Source organism: Erpetoichthys calabaricus, chromosome 3 (genome assembly GCF_900747795.2).
Source record: "Erpetoichthys calabaricus chromosome 3, fErpCal1.3, whole genome shotgun sequence".
Taxonomy (NCBI): Eukaryota; Metazoa; Chordata; class Cladistia; order Polypteriformes; family Polypteridae; genus Erpetoichthys; species Erpetoichthys calabaricus.
In genome coordinates this window covers 50,511,945-50,529,429 of record NC_041396.2, presented here as the reverse complement: position 1 = coordinate 50,529,429, position 17,485 = coordinate 50,511,945, and the positions used below count along the sequence as shown (strand labels likewise).

Below are 17,485 nucleotides of genomic sequence, written 5' to 3'. Positions count from 1 at the left end.
TGACCCACATAATGAATGCTCGGCTGTCGAAAAGTTATCACCTTATTTGTTTTCAATGTCGACTTATTCGTTATTCTATTTTATTTTACTAGATTTATGCTGATAATCCCTAATGTAAGAGCAAGAAAAGGCTCAGGGAGATTTTATCTAAGCCACACAGATTTCTACGTTCATATATTCCATTCATCGCCCACTCAAACATTTTTTCTCGACTTAAAAAAGAATTTAGGTGGTGAAATGAAAGTAGGCTAAACCACGCCCAAAGCTGGTGACGCAAACCTACTGCCCCTCGTTCAGGTACTTGTTATGTTGGCGAAGACCATTTATCGTTAACGGGAAACTGAAGGAGTCTCCTTCCGAAAAAAACAATTACAACCCATTGCCTAGAGACGTAAGTATGATTTTAAATTAAGTAGCACTGTGACTATTTGCGAGTCCTTAGCAGAAACGTCGTAGAAGACGCGGCTGATAAAAGACAGCAAAAATACTGGATTGTCAGAGCTTGCTCAGTAAAAAAAATAAGCGTTTAAGAGATAGATTTACAAATCTATGCGAACGTTCTGATGTAAAAAGAGCCCGAAATCCCACCCCGCAAGCGTGTCATGATATAGCTGGCGATACAGAATTGAAAATGTTTCAGTATGGACGCGAAGTTGGCGTTGTAATAAACAGAGTGAGGTAAAGCCACCTTATCCAGCAAGATAACACCGTGAACTCACGTTAAAGTATAGCTGCGGAAAGAACCAACTCATCCCGCATTTATGACGTCACGTCAGTAATAAATTCAGCCAAAATATTTTACAGCAGTCATTAACTGAAACCATAACAAAAGATTGTCGTAGGCCGGTAGTCCCTTCGTTTCACCAGGGACTATTCTACGACTTCTACTGAAAAATGTACTAGCAAAACTTAACCTGTCTGTCTTGCGAGGCATGGTTTAGATTAGATAATTATAATATCTAATAATTATCTAAGTAATTATTAGATATTATCAATCAGAAAAAAAAATCGTAGAAAATAAACATGGAATTTTAAAGCTTATCTTCGTGTGCGTATATCCCCTAATACAGTATCTTCATTTACAATGACTCGGTAATTGTTCACATACATTCCCTTGATAACATTCTCAAGCCCAACTGATACAATTCGGGGGGACGCAAGAGCCTGGAACCTATCCTGGCAGCACAGGACGCAAGGCATGAAACAGCCATGGACATGGCAGGAATCATTATTAACCTCAGTCCTTCCATCGGTTTTTTTTCTAAACATACCATGGCATTCTTAGACCGACTTAATTTAATTAAGGATCGCAGGGAAATGGAGCATATTGTGGAGGCACTGGGCAGAAAAGAGCCCCCATAGAGAGGATATTAGTCTGTATTCTGGTCCAGTCAGTTTTATAATATAATTTTGAATTGCTTTTAATAATAATTACTGAAATGCTAAAGAAATCAACAGTCACAATTGGGAAGTTCAAAGAAAAACATTATAACATTTCAGTCAGGTTAAGTAGTCCATAAATTAAATCAGTCTCTTTCATTAAGCACAAAAGTCTAATCGTAATTAAGTTATTACAGAATTTTAAAATGTGTATAGTTTATATTTTCTTGCATTTATACATTGCCTTCCCCGTTTTCTCATTTTCTCACAAAAATAAATCTTGCCACTGAATTTGCAATCCAGATATTTTTAAGTGGGAATGTGTCCAGGAGCCCCACAAAGAATGAAATAAGAATTGCTCAAATTTTTTGTGTTGGCCGCAACTTAGCAGACTCCGTGCCAATCTGTTTTTTCATAACAATTTGTTTTGAATCAGTGGTGTAGAAATTAAATCCTAGAGGTTCATAGAATTCACAAGTTTTCCTTTGCATTAAATCTTACAATTTGAAGGTGATGGAGGCTGTGAATTGTCTACTTTTCTATTCCATATCCCTTAACATTATATATTTACCCAGTTATACATTGTTAGTAGTACTGCAGACTCGTATTGCTCTTGGTTAAATTGCTGATGTGGGTGTATTTTAAATGGAGTTTAAATGTGTTCATTTGTTCATGTGGGTTTTCTTGGAGAACTTGCATTTTTTGCCACAGTTGATAGACATAGTTAGGTGTATGGTTTAGTCTGAATGGGCTTGATGTGAGTGAGTACTTTAAGAGAGAGGCATCATAATCAGAGCTGTGACATGCCATTCTATGTTCCACAACCTACAGTAAGTGTTGAATAAAATGTGCTCAAGAAAATTGTGGACATAGAGCCCCCAAATCTTTGTTTTTTTATTAACACATATGTCGTTCTAGTTCATATATTTCAAATTTTACGTCAAGAATGAGTGTTTAGTATTACTTGTAGATTAATATAAGATCTATCTTTCCATTCATTGGTCTTCAGAAGTTCTTTTTTTATTTCACCATCTAAACCATTGTAACAGAGTAGAATCCTAAACCTTTACAGGACAGTGAAACTGGATAGGTAAAACTATATTATTGCCAATTTTGTTTTTTATTGCTAACAGGGAAAATGTTATCAATGCTTTTATTCAAATGTAGGTCCAAGACTGCTGCATGTAATATAAATGAAAGGTATTTTGGAGGAGAAACCTTCTTTTGACTACAACATATAGAAAAATTATGTAATATAGATTTTGATTTTAACCAGACCATATGTAAACATGTTGTATAACCATTGTATTATCCATAAATATGGGCACTTTTTTCCACCCTGCAGGTCTAAAATAAAGCCCTTTGCCTTGTATATTTCCCCTCAGTCTGTTGTAGTTGGGGACAAAGAATATAGCTGGCCTACAAGTTAGATGAGCAATTTAATTTGAAATGTTTGAAACATGGGATTTAGTGCCCCATTGGGTGACTTTTCACTAGTCAGGTCTGTAAAGGGTGGTATGCTTCTCCTGAACTGAAAAAAAACTTCCATTGGATTTACTTTTTGGAAGCATGAGCATTGGTTCCACGTGATTTGTTTGCTTTATAGTGCCCTAAATGTCTGCATTATTGCAACACATTAATATTATTTATTTTAGTGAATTATAAATATTTATAAAGCTACTCCACCATGAATAAACATTAATCCTTAACTTTAAACATTAGAATTTTAAATTTAATCCATTGTATTAATTATAGTCACATTTCTTTTTTTATTTAGTTTGCTTAAGAGTCATGTTGCCAGTAGGTTTAGTTAGGAAAGATGACCAGTGTTGACTATCCAGAGGAACACCGTCAGGCTTTCATAGAGAATTGTCAGTTGCTGCTACACTATCGAGACATATAATCGATTTAGTGTGTCATGGGTGTTTCAGTAGGTGACCTTTGAGTTTGCTGTGTTTTTGCTGTAGGTAACTTTGGGGGTCTCCTCATTAGATGTCAAAAATATATTACCAAATTTGACTCACTAGAGAGGGTCAGTATTTCCTCTACCCTAGACTCAGTGCGTTGCCCTTACAGGCCCTTGTCACAACAAGAAAGTCTAGCCAACCGTAATGTGAATTTAATTTCAAATTAATAGTACTTGCTATGTCATTCTTTTACACATTACCCAAAGCCTATTACCACAGGTGCAATTTGGAATTTTTCTAATAAACCAAACCAAAAGTATTGTCAGTGAGCTTACCTTTGCACCAGTCTGTAGGTTTGTTTAAGCCACTGCTTGTATATTTAAAGTTGACTTGGAGATACCCAAATTCCTCTACTGGGGACAGATGCTTTCCCACCATTTTTAGTGAAGAAAGCTGTTTTTCCTGCAGAAGATCATGACCAAAGGGTATAGAGGAACTAACTCTTTTGCCATCTGTGAGCTGTTGCAATGTGCACTGATGATCACTGTGATAATGAGCAATCCTCAGGTTTCTGTACGGAGTTGGACCACAGTTACATGGCTGTATTTCTCCCTAATTCAAGATTCTCCTACACATCAGTCTCCTTTATAGCACCCCAGAACTGGTTTTGTGTAGGTTAGGGGTCCCTAATTACTTTTCCTGGAGGACCAAACAGAAGCAATAATGCAAAGTGTGATTACATAGATAACTGTAGTACAGTAATCCCTCGCTATATCGCGCTTCGCCTTTCGCGGCTTCACTCCATCGCGGATTTTATATGTAAGCATATTTAAATATATATCGCGGATTTTTCGCTGCTTCGCGGGTTTCTGTGGACAATGGGTCTTTTAATTTCTGGTACATGCTTCCTCAGTTGGTTTGCCCAGTTGATTTCATACAAGGGTCGCTATTGGCAGATGGCTGAGAAGCTACCCAGCTTACTTATCTCTTTCTCTTGCGCTGACTTTCTCTGATCCTGATGTAGGGGGATTGAGCAGGGGTGCTGTTCGCACACCTAGACGATATGGACGCTCGTCTAAAAATGTTGAAAGATTATCTTCACGTTGCTATCTTTTGTGCAGCTGCTTCCTGAAACGACATGCTGCACGGTGCTTCGCATACTTAAAAGCTCGAAGGGCACGTATTGATTTTTGATTGAAAAACAAACTCTCTCTCTCTTTGTCTGCTCCTGACGGAGGGGGTGTGAGCTGCCTCCTTCAACAGCTTTGTGCCGCGGTGCTTCGCATACTTAAAAGCCAAACAGCCCTATTGATTTGTTTGCTTTTCTCTCTATCTCTGTGACAGTCACTGCTCCTGACACGCACTCCTTTGAAGAGGAAGATATGTTTGCATTCTTTTAATTGTGAGACGGAACTGTCATCTCTGTCTTGTCATGGAGCACAGTTTAAACTTTTGAAAAAGAGACAAATGTTTGTTTGCAGTGTTTGAATAACGTTCCTGTCTCTCTACAACCTCCTGTGTTTCTGCGCAAATCTGTGACCCAAGCATGACAATATAAAAATAACCATATAAACATATGGTTTCTACTTCGCGGATTTTCTTATTTCGCGGGTGGCTCTGGAACGCAACCCCCGCGATGGAGGAGGGATTATTGTACTTTGGCTTTTCAATGAAAATAAATAAATAAATACATACATTTTATTTATTTGTAGGCGCCTTTCTAAACACTCAAGGACACCGAACAATATACAAAACACAGATTATAAACAAAACTAAAATACAAAAATTAAAATCAGACAGAGCAATTATAATCAAAGAGAAAAAGCAGTCTTAAACGAGTTTTAAGTTTAGATTTGAAAAGTGAAAATGATTCAATATTTCTAAGCTCAGATGGTAGTGAGTTCCAGAGCTGGGGAGCAGAGCAACTGAATGCTGTGCTCCCCATACTGGTAAGACAGACGAAGGGGACAGTCAAGTGGATGGAGGAAGAGGATCTAAGGGTACGGGAGGGAATGGCAACATGGAGGAGGTCAGACAGATATGGAGGTGCAAGGTTGTGGAGAGCCTTAAAAGTTAACAGAAGAATTTTGAGTTGAATGCGGAACTTAACTGGAAGCCAATGAAGCTTCTGCAAAACAGGAGTGATATGGTGAATAGAGGGGGTTCTAGTAATAATGCGGGCAGCTGAATTCTGGACCAGTTGAAGCTTATAAAGAGATTTGCGAGAAAGACCAAAGGAAAGGGAATTGTAGTAATCCAGACGAGAAGAGACAAGGCTATGAATAAGGATAGCAGTGGTGTGGGGAGTGAGGGAGGGGCGAATACGATTAATGTTATGCAAGTGGAAATATGCAGACCGGGAGATATTATTGATGTGGGACTGAAAGGATAAAGTACTGTCAAGGATGACACCCAGACTCTTAACCTGTGAGACAAATGATGTGTGTTGAAATGACACATGAATGTGGGATGGTGTTCTAGTGATGCAAAGGCACTGATCCAGGTGAGCACTGGATGATCTGTTTTTGTTCTGGATTTTAAAAATGTCCATTTAAGAAAATGTTTATTCACAGACATTAGTGAAGGGAAATATTCTCAGGAGCAACATTACTGTAGTTGCTCTAGTCCTTCCAAATTGGGGAACCATGTTTATCAAGTCATTCACACTAATCTCGTCTTTAAGCAACAGTGCTTTGTGATATTTCTAAGGTCTCCATTTAAAGAGGCGCTGGCATCAGCAGTCTAATGGCCATTTAAAGAAACCAAGAACGTATGTCTTAATAACAGGAGGATTTCATTTCAAAGGATGAAGCTCTCAGACTACTCATTGCAATTCTGTCGATCTTGTCATGAATGTGTTCATCAGGGATTCACCTTGCATTTGTTTTTACTTTCAATGGTTGCAGCAGCTGTAGAAAGTATAATATATGTCCCTGTAGATTTGGTTCCAATACAGACAACTTCAAGCAGAAAGCTTCACTGACCTCAAATGTATCCACAATGGTATGGTTCTTCCCATGTAACTGAAAATTAAACAGATTTAGGCGAGATGTGATGTTACACAGAAATTCTGTCACTCAGAAAATTTAGAAATGTGGGCTTTTTGTTTCTGAGCAAAGAAGTGTAGCGTTTTACTTGTACATGCATTCTCTTCACTCTTGCTAAGTCCTCACACATTATTTTTTTAACAATAGTTTTTGATGCTTTTTGCTGATACTTGCTCCAGCAAGGCTCTGAAGAGGCAATGTTGCAGACTGGGACTCCTGCAGATGAAGTTTAAAAGCCTCATCACTGTATCCATGGTGCCTTTTATTTTCCCACACAACCTGGCACACGGTTCTGACTGTAAATGAGGCAGTGAAATGCTATTCGCACAGGCTAATATTAGGTGACCTGCTTACCAGGCACTTGTGTTACATGAAGACAGACACAGTTTTGCTCATATGCAAATTCATTTTTTCAAAGGTTTGGGTCAGTTCATTTAAAATTATTTTGCCAGTCATGCACCCATGTAAGGCAAGCAAACAAAGAAACTCTTCTTGAATAGCACTCACATGAAAGAAAAAAAGTGTCAGTCCTGTCACATAAGATGATTGTCAATTGTGAGGACATGAATGCTACGTTCTTCAGATCAGAGAGCATGGAGGACAGGCAGTCCCCTGACTAAACCTTAACTTGTCTCTCTGGACTATTTCCAAAAACGATAACTGACCACGCCTACACAACTGCTTTCTTTGTTTTCTTGTTGACTGAAAACTTCTTCCACCATATTACTTTCAAGCATTACTGTCAACTCAGCATCCGGTAAACTTTTTTTTCCGATATTTGATAAGTTCCATGAAACATGTAGAGACTTTATAATTGCATTTTCTTTTGCAGATGTAGTTCTTTGGATGTTATTAACAGAATAATTACATGATGCAGTCCAATTTGCTATCTTTTCTTTCCAACTTTCTGATTTTGCGAGTGACCGTGGCGTGTTTCATACTGCTGCTTTAAATTAGCTATCTTGCAGATGCCTGCAGTATAAAAGCATAGCAAACAAGTCAGTTTAAAATTCAAAATAGACTGGTAAACTAAAGCAACATTGGATGATCCACTCAGAACTGAATTGACAGTTTCCATTATCAGGTTTCCGGATTTTAGAATATGATACGGTTTTTATACAAGCAGATTTTCATTTGCTGTGTGCATTTGTTTTCAGCACCACATTTTATATAGTGAATTAACACTAGGTTACCTCTGCTTCTGTGATTCAGTTTTGGTCGTAAATAAATTGAGCCAACATACACACACTCGTGTAGGTCTGTATTTTGGCTGTATGTCATTGGTTTAATACAGCCCTTTGGCTGCCTAATGGGGGCTCCTGTTCTGATTCTATGTTGTATAGAATAATTGTAGGTTGGAATAAAGTGCTCATTGGGCCGGATGTATCCGACAAACTGTCTGTTGAAAATCACTGCTGTACTGTAGAGGCTAAGGAGTCCCTTAGTAATGGGAACACATTCTTTTGTCTCTGATATAAAAAAAGAAAATGGGAACCACTACACCTGTCTGCCAGTCTCACCCGTACAAAAATGTCTTGTATTTCCAGCTGGAACTTTTTTACTCCTGCAGCTTTCCTATGAAAGACCTTCTTAACTGTCTCAGTGTCATCAGCATGTACTATTAACTATGGTGTTGCCTAGAAGTTAAGAGATTTTTTTGCTGATTTTTAGGAGTTGCTCAGAGCACACCATTTACTTTTCAGGGGAATCTTTATTCAAGATTAGTGCTTTCCCAGACAAATTGTGAGGGCAGCATGTTTTATATCCATTCTATCTCTTCTTCATCTTGAGAGGGTTTCATTGTTTATCTACTGCCAATTTGAATTGCAAATGTGAGCCAGTTGATATAGCTGTCTAAATCCTTATGCTTTTAATTGGATTTTTGAACAGGGTGCAATATTAATTAACCTAAGATAGATATCTTTTGGATGTGGGAGAAAAATTACAGCACAGAGAGAAGAATTTATTTTTACTGTTTACATTAATGAAATATATAAAGCAAATGTGTAAGAGAGATGGATATATTTCTACATGGATTAATTATGGAGGTAGTGAAGGGCTGCATCAGTTTTTATCTAGATTAGAAAAAAAGGTTACACTTTATTCCCACATCAAAATAAAAGCAAAGAAAGTTAAAGATGCAACATTTCGGCTGTGTAGCCTTAATTAGGTGTGCGAGTGAAAAGGAAGAAACAGTTTTCCTATATATGAGGAAAAATAGGTAACAATGTTGGGGGCAGATAAAAGGGGTGAAAGACTAAAGAGGATGCAAAAATCATTCATCCTAGAAGATTAATGGGAGAGATTCAAAAGTTAAATCCCTGTTACATTACAAGACTCTTCCAGTGATTTTCAGTTTTAGACTTCATTTACGTAATTTTAGGAAGTCGGTGGCAGTTGCGGTTTGCTGAAGTGACTTCCAGTCATGGAGCTGACTTCCCCAGTCACTCAGTCTAACAGGGGTGTCGAACTCCGGGCCTGGAGGGCCGCAGTGGCTACAGGTTTTCATTCTAATCCTTTTCCTAATCAGCGAGCAGTTTTCACTGCTAATTAACTCCTTTTCCATTCATTTTAATGGCCCTGTTTTTAAGGAATCAGTGCTCGAATTGATTCCTTTCTTCAGCAGCCAAACAGAAATGAGACGTGAAACAAGCCAACAGATGACTGGCTAAACTGGGATTTCAAACTCCAAGCAATTTCACTCCAAACAGTCTCTTAATGAGAAGCTGATTCTTGCTGTTAATTAAGCCCGTTATTTAATTCAATGGCTTGTTGCTGCTCTCATTCTGCCACAGCAGACATTTCCAAATCTGTTGATTTTTCTGTTTTTTCGAAAAACATTTTCAAAATGTTTTGGTGACCTGAGAGATCAACCTTACTGAGACCTTCACCTTTATTTATTTTCAGATATTGCGTGATGGGCACAGGTGAGCTGGTCATATGGTGGCTTGTTTGATGTCTCATTATTGTTTGGTTACTAATTAAGGAAAAAGAGACAATTAAGGGGCCTGAGTCAAGTTAATTAAAACTAAAGCAAAAGAAGTTAATTAGCAGTAAAAACGGCTCACTAATGAAGAAGATGGTTAGAATGAAAACATGCAGCCACTGCGGCCCTCGAGGACTGGAGTTCGACACCTGCGGTCTAACCTATCTGTGACTCTCTCCCATAAAATCAAACAGGTTTGATTTTTGTCATAAGTTATAGGAGAGCGTCCTGACACCCGATGAGCACTCAGTTGGAAGTACAGTGCATATGATGCAGTGACAAGAAATAAGGAATGCAAGTGTTTTGGACCTGACAGACAGAAGAGAGGCTTGTGTGCTGGCTTGTGTTTTACACACCATGATAGAATGGAAAAGAGAAAAAAGGCGGAGACTGCAGCTGATCTTGCCATATCTGGAAAGCACTTGCATGATCACCTGCTCAGTCAGGCAGCAAATTACTGGCTGCCAGAAAAAAAGCCAAGCTGGCAATAGTTTGGAAGTGTGAAACTGTGCTGGTTTTGCAGTCATCTAATTTGAAATATCATGTGTTTGCTAGTCCTGTAATATGACATGCTCAGGCAACAAGATTAGCAACTACCCCTCCAATGAGAAATTGTATACTGTGAAGTTGGATTTGATCAGTCATTTAGTGCTGGAGAAATGCATTATCTATGTCTGAGAATGAGCTGTGATTTTTCTGTTTTTGTTTGAAAGTTGTCCTTGAAGCCCTGTGAAAGAACATAAGCAGAGAGATCAGTATAGTTTTGATCATAGAGAAGCAATATTCTACAGTAGGCTTAGTATAGCTTGAACGTTTCCTAAAATTATCTGCAGGCTGTGTCCTTTTGTGTGACAATGTGGATTGCTGGACACTTTCTACAAGAAATGCAGTAAATAAGATTTTTTGGACTTGCTAGAGTTCTGATGTTTAATATTATATTTTCAAAATGACCAGATAAAATTATATTGTTGATGAAACTTGCAGGTAATACAGTGATTCTTGTTACAACAGATTGTGTCTGGATGGGAAAGTGGTCCTGATTTGTGAAGTGAGCTTTGAAAAAGAAGCTTACCTAAGTTACGTGGTCGATGTAAAAAAAAATCATAGGTGGACTGGGAACGTGTATGAGCCATTATAATCAAAGATCTTACTAAGCCTGTTTTATAACATTTAGATCTCTTGATCACTTCTACACTTAGCTCTCTTTAAGGTTTCTTTCATAGGACAAGAATACCTTACAAAGAAAATTTCAGAAGACGATAGGTTCAGTCTCGAACTTGTATTGCGCATGTCTCCAGTGCTAAATAACTGACCATCTTTTTAAACTATTGCTTAAACATCTATAATGGCTACTTTTATCACTCCTTTTGATCTATCACTACTTTCATTTCCCCTAGCTTTTTTAGTCCCTATCTTTCATAAAAACCTAAACTTTTTAAATTATTTTTTTCAGCATGTTAATTGCTTTTATCTATGTTTTTATTTTTAGATGGTACTTTCTATTTTAGATTATTTCCTGTAGCTGTATTTATGTCAGTAAGTGTCCTTGACAGGATGTTGCTTGGTAAATGAAACTGCTGGCAGATAACATCAACAGTGGTAAAATGACTATATTAGGTTTTTCTAGTAATCAGTGTCCTGTTTTTATGTTACTGTCTGGTAAACTGTAAACACTTGCCTTCCAAATTACCCACAATTAATATAAAAGTGTATTTGTACATTTCAGTATTATTTAGTATAGGTGTGTCAACCTCTAGAGATTAGAATTAACACTAAATTTGAAAGTAATTATTTACTTCTTTATATTTAACTGATACAAATTTATGTCTAAAATGAAAGCAGTCAACAGATGTTGACTTAAGATTCAAGGTATCGTTAATGAATTCTCTACTTATTTTATATTCAGTTGATTGTGCTGTTTTTCTTAATGAATATTATTAACCTTTATGTATAATTTTAACACAATAAACAAAATAATATGGTTACCTAAATATTATAACTAAATCCAATACATTCTACAGCCTATGACAAGTGGAATAGTTTTACATTTTTACTGCTATTCACATAAGTTATGTTTTATATAGAAAATTCTGGCAAGTGATGCGGACAAAGCATTGCATTTAGAGCAATACTCTGAAAATAAATAGAAAATACATTTACCAAAAATTACTGAAATGTAGTGGAGATATTAAAGGTGTTAAAATCTAGTAAGAGAAGATTCGACTTTTCCTCTACAAAACACAAAAATTCTATACTTTCTACAGGTTCTATTACCTGCTGTGTTAATGTGGACATGGGGAGCGGTAATTGCCATTCTCTAGAAATACCACCAGGAAAAGGACCGCACAATGTAGGATGCACCGACCTTATGATGGACCACACAATTCAGGTAGATTGTTACATTTTATTAAAGTATGTTGTATCATTAATTTTTGGTGTCTTGAAGATTTATAATAATAAAGTGTAGTTATAAGCTGTATGAGTGGGAACATTCATAAATACATTAAATCACTTGGTGCTCTGATTTCTGGTGTCAGACCTGGGTAATAATATGTGGTGTAAATATTATGGTAAGACATGGCCCATAGAATTAGTTATGTAAACAATGCATTCTCTTTTTACATATCAAGTGTTTTCATTTTCGTCTTGGCTAATCATAAAAGCAAAAACAGTTAAGTTTATTAATCTGTTAATATGAAAGTCTCTCTCACTCTCTCCTGACTTAACAACCATTTTCTGGTTCACTCAAGTTGCTTGGTTGAATTCTAAATCTTGGGGCTATTGGACCAGAATGTTTATGTTTTCAAAATTTTTTTACAACATGCAAAATGGAGCGTTTATTTTAACTCCAAGTAACAAGGATATAAACCACTATGAGTATTGTGCGTTTGTGGTGATAGTTTTTCAATGGCTTAAGTTAGTTTGCAAGTAATCTTTGGATAGCCATTGCTTTACTATACAGGCCATTGTCAATGTCTTCAACACTTTTTTGTCACATTTGCAAAGGTATGCAGACTTAAATATTCTGTTACAGTCACATTGTAGGAGATCTGGAGTATAAATCCTAAAAAAAATCAAAGTTCTCACCATTGTTAAGAAAGTTGCATAATTAATTTTTACTGTATAAATATTCAAAAACCTTTGCATACTATTTATTAGATAAAGTTTCTGTTGCAGTAAGATATGTGATTCATTTTTTATTTTAGATTTAGGAACAAACATTTTCAAATCCTGAGCTAACCACATAAAGTGTTTATTTTTTTAAAAAGAAACTAGTCTTTAGATTATAATTTGCTACTTGATGTACTTTTTAAAACTTACTGTACAAGCAGAAAGAAAGAAGAAGAAAATTGGCTCTGAAGAGTAAAGGAGTGTTGTCTTAATAAATGTTGGACTTGAAAAAATGTAATGCTCAGTGTGAGATATGCCCGGACACCACCAGACTGAGACCACATCTTTATAAAAAGCACACGTTTTATTAACACAGTTCTTGTACAACACAGCACAGTGGTCCCAGCACTAACCACCTCTAACACGGGCCTCTTCTCCAATGTCCTTGGACCGCCTTTCCTCTCTCCACGGGAGCTTCGTCCTGCTCCCACTCCTGACTCTAGCTCCCAGACTGTAGGAAGGCGGCCCCTTTTATGTTCACCCGGACGTGCTCCAGATGCTCAATAATGCTGTTCCGGCAGCACTTCCTGGTGTGGCGGAAGTGCTGCTCTTGCACCCGGAAGCACTCAGGGTATCCCTGGAAGGATCTTCCTCCATCTTCCCGGAAGTGGTGGAAGTGATTGTTTCCCAGGCTCTCTGAGGCTTGGGGCACCCCCTGGTGGTGGCCACGGGCCCCAATGGGCTTGAGCCTCCCTGCTCCTCTCCTGTGGTCCCCCCAAGATCCAGGGCAGTTGCCACCTCCTGGTCCTTCCAGGCGTCCCAGCTGGGTCTGTCCCCATCAGCTACACTGCCAAATACAGTGGAACCTCAGTTCACGACCATAATTCATTCCAAAACTCTGATCGTAACCCGATTTGGTCGTGAACCGAAGCAATTTCTCCCCATAGGATAGTATATAAATACAATTAATCCGTTCCAGACCATATGAACTGTATGTAAATATATATTTTTTTAAGTTTTTAAGCACAGATATAGTTAATTACACTATAGAATGCACAGCGTGATAGTAAACTAAATGTAAAAACATTGAATAACACTGAGAAAACCTTGAACAACAGAGAAAACTTAACATTGCAAGAGTTCACGCTATAGCGCTACCAACCGCTCGCTAAAAACACTTTTTTTAAGGAGTTTTAAGCACAGGGAAAAAAATGAACATTTGAAAAATCCGTAATTTAATAAACCGCCAAGAAAAGTAAACATTACAACAATGCACGCTACGAACCGATCGCTGTAAACAGAAGTGAAAACAAAAACAAGCCCAGTGCATTCTTTAACTGCCTTCTCTGCCTTAGGCGTCCAGCCCCCTACCCCATCCCCCTCCCCCATCTTTCTCGCGCGCCTGTGTGTGTGTGTGTGTCTCTCTCTCGCGTGCGCCTGTGTGTGTGTGTCTCTCTCTCTCTCTCTCTGTATAGGGAATGCACAGGGAGAGACTGAACACGTGCAGAAATCCTCGGCATGCACAAACCGAAAGGGAAACTGGCTTGTTCGTATACTGAGTGTGTGGTCGCGAACAGATGTAAAAGTTTGGTGAACTTTTTGGTCGTAAACCGATTTGTACATGTTAAGAGACGTTCGTGAACCGAGGTTCCACTGTATTCATATTGTGAATAACAATCAAAAATATATGCAATCACAACAGTTTTAAATTCAGTTTTACTCATTGTGGTTTTTTTTAATATTCTTTTTATGCAGGGATCCTTCCTTCGTATTTATTATCCTTGTGAAACATCAGTAAGTCATGAACAGCCAGCATGGATTCCAAGCAAAGAGTATTTTTCAGGGCTTGCAGATTTCATGAAAATTGGTAGAACGTTAGGTTATTGGAGTATTGATTACCTATTTGGTAAGTTTTCATCATTAACATAAAATGTATTTCTGTTTGCTCGACCTTAATGTCTTACTTGTCTACTTCCAAGTACTATTATATTCAAAATAATACAAGTAATTGTGATCTACCATATGCTATCTGTCTATCTATTGATAATGTTGCGGAATAGGGGGTCCATGGCTTGGAAATTAGTGGCCCATTTTTAAATAAATAATTGAATGGCCTGCTCAATCTCAGTGGGTGTTGGGTGTGTGTGCTCACGCAGCTGCAGGAGGTTGGTGAGGTAATTGAGGTGAGACACACCTCCACATGAGCATGTGGTCTGTCTGTTATTTCGTTGACTTTTCTGCAGTGTGTGATTTGAGGCACTGTGTCCACGGTGGCTTATAACGGGAAGCCAGCCTGAGGAGAAGAATTCAGAGTTCAGAGAAAGAGAGACAAAACAGAAGGGAGGTTAAAGTAAGGGGAGAGAAGCAGGCAGGGAGATGAGAGACACAGCTGGTGCAAGAGCAAGCTCATGTGCAAGAGGAGGCACGCAGCCATTAAAAGAATATTCCTGCAGAGCACGTGTGGCTGACGCTTGGGGCTGCTAATGTTGATCATTCTGGCTGAGCGTCTCAGGGAGCTGAAGTAATTGGGATGTGTGTTACTTGCCACATAAGGAAGATAGTGGGAGTCGGCGAAAGGAGGCTCAGTTTGTGAGCCTTGCTGAAGTCTATGGACAGTAAGGACCAGAGCCTGGATCTAGATTGGGAGCCATGGAAACAGCAGGTACCCGGACCTGCAGTCGGAAAGAAGGCTGTGTCTGTCAGAAGGGTGTCTCCTCTGCTGTAAGTCTTTAAGAAAAGTGAGCAGAGAAGACGCCACTTGTTAAAGGGTTGCACCATGGCTCATGGGTTTATGGACAGCTTCCTGCACTGTTTTTTTTTTTTTTTTTTTAAATGTTGCTTTTAAAGGAATATTTATTGGGTTGATTATTTTTAACCTCCTTGACCACTTGTTCTTAAAATGATTATTTTTTTATTTATTTATTGGACTGGAGTACTGCACTGTTTTGAACACTTTGGTTTTTGGATTGTTTTAATAAAAGCACTGATGCACTTTATGCACCTACCCCTTGCTATGCGTGTTGTGTCCTCATTTGTTATACTCATCCCTTGGTTATGTTACGGACAGTGACAAGTTCAAGAGGCTCCCCTGAGCACCTCTGAGTATGGAGCTGACCCGCAGAGTCACAAATGTACAAATGTTTATGCATAGTTAACTGCAAATTAAACAGAATTCTCAGATATTACCGTTCACTTCACACTTTCACAATAACCACAACCTGCATCCATTGTGAGGAACTTGAAAGTATGTACAAGAATAATGATTTAACTCTTCAGTCCTCTGTGAAAGACCTCTGTGGGCAATTTACTATAGTTTGTTTAACCACAGATTATCTTGTTTTGAGTTATAATATTGCTTGTTAATGACCATGCTATTTTTTTTTTTTATTAAAAAAAAGCCTCGTTTGCTTTGTTTTAACAGGTTCTTATAAGATTCCTGCTGAGTGGAATGCACCTTTTAAGACAGGAAACAAGTACCCACTAATTATTTTCTCTCATGGATTGGGAGCATTCAGGTGAGAATATTGTCACATGCTAAAGGTATAAATGTTCTAAGTGTACAAGTAAGCGCAGACTCAATCTCTTGAAAGACCTTAAGTATAAACAAAGATTAAGGGTGTTTCTGTACTAGTAAATGTTGACCATTGGAACTGACTATGAGGAAAAAGGCAAATACATGATCACCTGTTCAGTGATTTGCAAATAATTAATGTGTGGTCCTGGAAGTGCGGACAATATTCTGGTATACTGGGCGAACAACAGTGCTTCTCACCATCTCAAAATCTCTTTGGATTTTCTCTCCTACTGTAACAACCTGTTTAGTCTATACAAAAAGTTTGCTTTTTCCTTAAAGCTCAGTGGGATGGACAGTTGTAATCATACTCTGTTATTGTGATTTTTTTAATTATTATGTTATAGAAAAAGTTTATGGATGTCTTATGTTTATTTAAATAGATACATGTGTTTAAGTGAACCTGCAATTTACTGGCACCCTGACTATTTCTTGTCTTGCACTCAGTGCTACTGGGCTAGACCATGAGTTGAATTTTAGCCGAGTTGGGAATGCTGATATTTATTTTTCTTTCCATCCAACTTATTTTTGTTACTCTTTGTCAGACCCTTACTGCTAATTGTGCCAAAAGTTGCCTAATTGGAAAAGATCACACAAGCTACAAAGTATCTTAAAGCATTGACCTGAAAGCTCTGACATTGTTAAAGAAAGTCTGATATCTGTCTTTGTGTTAAATCTATAAGACTAAAGTAAACATAAAGCCTGTAAAAACATTTACTAAGCAATTAGATATTGAGTTTATTAATTGATTAATATCAAACTCGGTTCTAGGAGGCCCACAGTGACTCTCCAAGCATTTTTCTTAATTAATAGCCAGTTACTGCTGAAACTTTAAATACATTTTATCTCAATTTTGAATGACTTGCTATTTAAGGAAAAAACCCTAATCTATTCTAATATAATATATAGTGAGACGGAATTGTCATCTCTGTCTTGTCATGGAACACGTTTAAACTTTTGAAAAAGAGACAAATGTTTGTTTGCAGTGTTATACTGTGTATATATATTATATATATATATATACTAATAAAAGGCAAAGCCCTCACTGACTGATTCACTCACTCACTGACTGACTGACTCACTCATCACTAATTGTCCAACTTCCCATGTAGGTGGAAGGCTGAAATTTGGCAGGCTGATTCCTTACAGCTTACTTACAAAAGTTAGGCAGGTTTCATTTCGAAATTCAACGCGTAATGGTCATAACTGGAACCTCTTTTTTCACAATATACTGTAATGGACGGCAGCTCGATGGCCGTGGGAGGAGGAGTTGAGTGTCACGTCATCACGCCTCCCACGTAATCACGTGAAAAGACTGTGAACGCAGTAGGGACAAATGAAGGAGGAGCCGCAAACAGCGAAGAACAAAAAATTCATTAAACAATTGAGAAGGGAGCGAGTGAAGCATAAAAGCATTTTCATAAGGGAAACAAAGCACGGTGTAAAACGTAAGTTTAAATTAAGTTTATAGAAACGCTCCCAC

At 37.8% G+C, this 17,485-nt stretch overlaps 1 protein-coding gene across 2 annotated transcripts in view; it reads left to right on the top strand.

Annotated features, from left to right (window-relative positions):
* Positions 1-278: 278 nt before the first annotated feature.
* The window catches only part of pla2g7 (phospholipase A2, group VII (platelet-activating factor acetylhydrolase, plasma)), a 52,249-nt gene continuing 35,042 nt past the window's right edge, over positions 279-17,485 (top strand). The window contains exons 1-4 of one of the 2 annotated variants that reach the window (XM_028796800.2): positions 279-391; positions 11,585-11,709; positions 14,187-14,337; positions 15,853-15,946. In XM_028796800.2, the coding sequence (XP_028652633.1) occupies positions 11,614-11,709; positions 14,187-14,337; positions 15,853-15,946 (341 nt within the window). In that variant the 5' untranslated portion in view covers positions 279-391; positions 11,585-11,613. Of the gene's footprint in view, positions 396-11,584; positions 11,710-14,186; positions 14,338-15,852; positions 15,947-17,485 lie in introns of both variants that reach the window. The other variant, XM_051924534.1, reaches the window with a different exon arrangement.